The sequence below is a fragment of the Octopus bimaculoides genome, chromosome 1 (assembly GCF_001194135.2).
Source record: "Octopus bimaculoides isolate UCB-OBI-ISO-001 chromosome 1, ASM119413v2, whole genome shotgun sequence".
Taxonomy (NCBI): domain Eukaryota; kingdom Metazoa; phylum Mollusca; class Cephalopoda; order Octopoda; family Octopodidae; genus Octopus; species Octopus bimaculoides.
The window spans coordinates 16,140,525-16,147,442 of NC_068981.1; the positions used below are offsets into that span (position 1 = coordinate 16,140,525).

At 34.0% G+C, this 6,918-nt stretch overlaps 1 protein-coding gene across 4 annotated transcripts in view; it reads right to left on the reverse strand.

The window, feature by feature from the left end:
- Positions 1–6,918, reverse strand: part of LOC106876580 (glutamate receptor 2) — a 737,813-nt gene that overhangs the window by 342,088 nt on the left and 388,807 nt on the right. For all 4 annotated transcript variants that reach the window (XR_001410261.2, XM_014925186.2, XM_014925185.2 and 1 more), the window contains exon 14: positions 2,423–2,667. Coding sequence is in view for 3 of the 4 variants with exons in the window: in XM_014925186.2 (XP_014780672.1) it covers positions 2,423–2,667 (245 nt within the window). In the remaining variant the exon portion in view is untranslated. The remainder of the gene's footprint in view (positions 1–2,422; positions 2,668–6,918) is intronic.

Consider the following 6,918-nt stretch of genomic DNA (forward strand, 5'->3'; position numbering starts at 1 on the left):
ATGAATAAATAAATGAATCTCAGTGTGTGCGACTCAGTGCCTACATTTTGGGTATGATTGCGCGAACATGGAATTATATTTGTTACAATATATAAAAGGCTACACGATAGTTTAGAAAATTAGGTTTATGGAATTACTGTTCAGTTAAGTAAAAGGCGTCATGTTTCTCGTTAAACAATATTTCAAAATATAATCATATATATTTGATTCTTAAAATACAATGAATTCTTCATCTAAATTTTAAAATGTTGTAATAAAGTATGTGTGTATGTGTGTGTGTTTGTGTCTGTGTGCTTGTGAGTATGCATACAAGTGTGTATACGTATATGTGTATATTCCAAATGGCTGTGAATACGCGATCAAGGGGCCTCTACATAGACACCGGCACGCAACAGACCACATTCAACAGCTGGAGGACAAAAGGTGGATTATGTAATTCATGTTATGTTCCCTTTGTACAATTATCCTTCAAGCTACAACTTGAAAACTGAGGTACAAAATTGTAATTGTATTCCTAGTTATGCAAATCACGGTTAACGAATGGAATATATTTTGTTAGTTTTATTTATTCTCATTGTCTCGAATATTCTACGTCAAATTTTACATTTTAAGCTGCTAGTAAATAGAATACAACAATGTTGAATATAAAACTTATGGTGACATAACAGATGTTGGACATGGATACCATTATTCTGGTTTTAACCGTAATATACACAGACAAGAAAGAATTAAATAGACACCCCATAAAACTTTGTTTTATGATTATTGTAACTTGATAAGGTTTATATATTTCATTGATTGACATTTTTATGCTTCACTTCTATATGTGACTGTTTAATCATGATGTTAATCCACATACAAAATAAGCCTTGGAACTGTTCGAATTTCAAAGAGTCCATATTGTGGATCAATCTGATGGTGGACTTAGTCGCAGAAAACCTTGAGATCCCTCTTCCTACAGTTAATAGAGTGATTGTGCAATGCACTATAGAGAGAGGAAAGCCCAGGTCGACCAGGGCCCTCTAACAGGACCTTTCGCATTGCTAAGAGAAGTGTGGAGGATAATCCTCGTTGCAAGGCGTCTGACATAGCAGAACAAGTCGATGTCAATCACAGAATAGCTCTCAGTAATCTTCACAAACGTGGCTACAATGGTACAGCAGCAAGAATGTAGTTACTTCTTCCACCATCTAATATCAAGCGGAGAAAGGATTGTGCCAGCGTGATGTTGGAGAGGCCACTGGAATTTGGGGCCACTGGAATTTGGGGCCACTGGAATTTGGGGCCACTGTAATATATTCTCTGATGAGTTCAGATTTGCTGTATTTTCTGACAGTGGTCGAGTGTGGTTCTGGAGACTCTGTGATCAAGACTTTGACATGAAAAGATTGCAGCCAACAATGAAACACGGCGATTGCTCTGTGATGGTCTAGGAAGCAACTGGGAAGCAACTGGGAAGCAACTCGGAGAGTTGGCGGAATGTGAGGGAAACAGAAACTGAGATAAATATGTATCCATAATGCGGAAAGGACTCCTGCCAATCTTCTCCAGTGGTCAAATTATTGAAGAAGACTTTTTATTTATGGAAGCCTTGTCACACGGCTAAACAGACCCAAGATTAGCTGGAAGAGAATGGTTTTAAAATGCTTCCATGGCCAAGCCAGTCACCAGATATAAACCCTATGAAACACCTCTGGAGCACAGTGGACAGGACATTTCGTAAAAAGAACAATAAAACATCCTCAAAGCCAGGTATTTTGAGATTATTTAAGGAAACTTGGAAAGAAATTCCTCTAGAGAATATTAGTCATTCGAACAGTAGCATGTCAAATAGAGTCCTTGCATTGAAAAATGAAAAGGACATGACTACTAAATATTAGATATCCACATTATAATAACTAATAAATAATCTGTATGTATAGTTTTAGATTTAAATATATTTCAACGATTATTGCTAGTTGAAGAACCTTCACGTCAGCGGGGTGAAGATTGGTGGGCTTTCTGCTCTGTCTTCGTGCTTGTCCCATGTTTGGTCATGTTTCAACTTCTCGATTCACTCATTCACGTTTCTACACGTTAAAAAGTTGTTTGAAATTCTGTGATGAAGTTAGCCTCCTGATATCTTAAGACCAAACTGACCTCTATTCTTCCTTGGTACACAATGCCAGTGAAGCAGCCATGTTTACTCAGCAACACAAAAAAGAAAACCTGAGCGATCAAAGTCCAACCACGGGTACGTAACTGCCAACGTACCGCCTACAAGCACGCGAATGATTTTTGACTTTACTTTGTATACACACACGCGCACATACACACACAAACAAACACATGAGCGTAAATACCACAGCACACACACACACGCACATACACACACACGCACACACATACAATATGTCTTATGTTTTATAAGATAAAAACTTACCGAAGAGGTGAATTCATCGGTGTTGCTACGCCGTAACCTTTTGAATCGAGATTCTCACCAACTTTCATAGTATTGCATGGTTTTCTCTGGTTAAAGTAATCATTCATAACAGATTCCAGAAAAAATGCATATGTTCCTTTCGAATTCCGAACTCGTTCAACGGCTTTGCTAGTATTGGAGACAAATACGGTTGTGTCCTGTGACATCACATCCCAAATTCTTCGATAGATAGACACTTGTGATCTCTGTAAAATATTACAAAATAATATTATCAGTTACCATAATCTCCGGATTATATTGTTACAAACAGAGAATGAAATTTTTTATTGATGATTCCATAAACTTTAAAATACATCTACTAATTCTTTAAAACTGTTATTAACTTGTAGACCTTTCACAAGTAACGGATAATTGAGCGTCTTCTGTTAAATGCATATTTCTACACATAAACACGCGCACATTTATACAAATACATTCACGTATGTGTGTATATTTACACATATATGTATGTATCTATCAATGTATATATGCATGGATGCGTGTGCATAAGTGTGGTAGGTGGTGTGTAGAACAATACTGTTGCTTCTAAGAACGTGAATATCTAAGACACACTTTCATATTGTATAAATACACAATTCCCTTAAACTATGTTCACATATAATAATTTCGTTACTTTCGTAGCTAGAAGGGATTTATCACTGATAAAACACATATTTCGACAAAATTTCTATAAATACAACTTACAGAAAGAAGGTTACATATTTGCCAGAGAAGTGAATGCAAAGGAATTTATTGTCGATAACTAGAATTAGTCTTGTTGATGCTGCGTTCATATTTACACACGATGTATATATATATATAGTAGCATTTTGTGTAACATCTATTTCCAGGGGAAAATATTCTTGCAAAAGATGTTTAATATCAATAATTTCAAACTATAATGAAATCATGAAACATAGAAACGAGGTTTCTCAATTGGGATGTAACTAAGTATAGTTTTTCGGATAATGTCAACTCCAATTATTCGAAGTGACAAAATTGAATATATTCATTTATTCGAAAACATTTTTTCTGCTTCTTGTTGCTATTCTGTCACCTCAGAACGAAAATATGCATCACAATTGGACATAAACTTCCAAAACTTTGAGACTGCATTTGTAAAGAGAAAGATAATTGCAGCAGTTATCACGCACCCAGAAAAATACATCTTTCAACATTTAGTTTTTATACATCAGAACTTCGTTATTAAACAGTCTCCAGTATATTCTTTAATTTTTTTTTTTTTTTGCTTTTCTTTTCTACATTCACCAGATCTCAGGTATTGGAGGGCTTACTTGATGAAATCGAGCTCTGATATTATTCTGTCTTTTATATATATAAGAAAAACAAAAGTCGAAGACAAGTGTATAAACAACAAGCAGGTGTATTAGTCTGACGCTCTGGGAGGTGAGAAAGTTTTATACGTTTCGAGTCTACGCTCTTCAACAGAAAAGAACACGAGGAAATAAACAGAGAGAGAATGATGTTTGTGTGTGTGTGTGTGTGTGTGTGAATGGTAGAGGAGGAAATATATTAAAACTCTTTTTTCATTATATAAATTATTACTGTTCAATGTAATATGTAACAGATAATAGATTATTGTCTAAAGAATCAACATATACTAACATTACATAATTAATGATGTAGAATTTCAAACATACTTTCAGGTATGATATTTAACAATAATATGGTACAAAAGAATATATATTTAGTTTAAGAAGAAATAAATACAGTACTTTATGTGATATATTCCGTTTTCAAGCATTGTGCGAAAGAGTGAAATATATGCATTAAAGGGGAAATGCATTGTATTAACACAATGTTAGAAATGTAGAGTTGAATTGAATAGAATGTGAATATAATTCTCTCTAGAAACTTCAGATAATACAATTCAAGATGATACTTCTGAGCTTGCATGGTATAGCTGCAGCCAAACGACAGACATATGCACATGAATACCAGAACGTTGAAACAATTATACATTCATGAAATTTTTTTTCTTTGTTTGCTATGCTTGTTTTCGTTTGTTCTGCTATGCTTGTTTGCTTATTTGCTTGTTTTGTTTGGGTCTTTTTTCTTCTGCAAGTAATTTCTATTAGAACTATAAGACATCAGCTCATTACAATTTTGATACGATGAAGATGCACACAGGCAACAAATATTTCATTAGAAACCCGCTATCCTCTCACATGCTATTAATCACGACTAACTAAATTCTCATTTATTATAAATCTTACAACTAGCTGTTGTCATTATATCATCATCGTTCTTCTCACTTGTCAACACTGAGCGAACAAATGCAAAGAAATATCCTGAAACTTCATTAACATAACTCAATGCTCTATGTTTGATGTTTTCCCAGAAAAATCTATTTATACTAAATTTTTGTTTTCTGAAGATTATAAATGATACACTTGTTTTGAAAATTAATCAATTTTTCTCTTTTGGCTTTTTTTTTCCTTTTGTCTTGTTATATTCACAATGAAAAGCACTACATAAGGACAACAATGTTTCCTGCGTTATGCTTAGAATGAGAAGTGACTGAAGTTAAGTGAAGGATGATATAAACATATATATATATATACATATATATATATATATGTATATATATATATATATATATATATATATATATATATATATATATATATATATATATATATATATATGTATATATGTATGTATATGTATATATGTATGTATATATACATGAAAGTATATATATATATATGAAAAGGTATGTATGTATAAAGTTAACTTTCAGTTGCTTATAGATAGATGAATCTGATGCAAGTTAAGTAAATAGAACGCTATATGTGAAATAATCATGAAGTGGTTGCATATAAAACTAATCTTAAAGTGAAGGTGATGTATGCGAAATTATTGTTATGCGTTTAAAATTTGCTTGTGACGAAATGCTCAAATATGTGTGTGTGTGTGTAACATTTAATGTGCACAGTATAAATTCATTAATTTTTAAAGATGAAGCTGAACATTTTAATTAGGTCACATTCCCAATGAAGATATGAAGTATGTGATGAGCAGCTGTACAATATCATAAAAGGACTTCTTTCTAATATTGTACTACTTTCTTACTAAAACAATGTCATTCGTCAGAAAGACAGACCTGGCAAAGCAGTTTAATTGTTGAGTACATATACAGGGTCAGCCATAAGCAACTATATATTTTCTTTTGCTTGTAACTTTGTTGATACTTATTCAATTTTTCTATTTCATATATCATTTGAAAGCTGAAATCTTATATTTTTATTTCATTTTTTTTCTCCTATTTCAGATATACTGTCATATCGATTATGTCCACCCGATTAACAAAAGAGCAAAAGATTCGATTTTGAAATGGTTCTGCACAAAGTTATCTGGCTATGCTACAGAAGCTCCTTTTGCCGTTATTACAAGAGCAGGATGGAGCAGAGGGTCTGTACTATTATGCTACGCGTGTGCGAGACTGGCTGGACACCAACCTGCCCTATCGATGGATTGGCAGGCGAGGACCGCTCGAGGACCGTCTCGTTCACCTGATTTGACCCCACCCGAATTTTTCTTGTGGGACGTTCTCAAAGACAAAGTCAACTCAACAAAGACCGGCAACATTGCTGAACTTAAGGAACAAATTCGAGCTGCCAGATAACTTTGTGCAGAACCATTTCAAAACTGCAATCTTTAATAGATATAACAGTATATCTGAAATAAGGGGAAAAAAGGAAATAAAAATATAAGATTTCAGCTTTCAAATGACATATGAAATAAAAAAATTGAATAAGTATCAACAAAGTTACAAGCAAAAGAATATATATAGTTACTTATGGCGGACCCTGTATATGTCTATCATTCACAAAGAATATTGGCGTAACGAAGTCCCGAATCTTTTGTCAATTGCAAACATAATGCGCTGTTAGCTGATGTTAGTAACAGCTTTAAACGTCAGCTATCAGGTATGGACAACTCTTTCAACATAAATGACAAGGGAAATATTTCCAAACAACTATTTCTGAAAGCAAAATTACTTTTGTTGCTAAATGACTAAACACCTAACTGGAAAGGTTGAGATTTTCATCGAAACAGGTGGTGCCCCATCACGTAGCTTGCAAGCACAATATCTCAGCGGAAGAGGAACAAATGCAGAATAAGTCAAATGGTTAGGGAAGCGAGCTGGCAGAATCGTTAGCAGGCCGGGTGAAATGCTAAGCGGTATTTCGTCTGTGGTTACATTCTGAGTTCAAATTCCACCGAGGACGACTTTGCCTTTCAAACTTTCGGGGTTGATAAATTAAGTACCAGTTGCGTACTGGTGTCGATCTAATCGACTGGCCCCTCCCCAAAAATGTTGGGCCTTGTGCCTAGCGTAGAAAAGGATAAGTCAAATGGTTAAAAAAAAACAGCTTATGTACGCGTAATTTTATACTGAATTATAGAAAAATATGTTTATGGTAAAGATT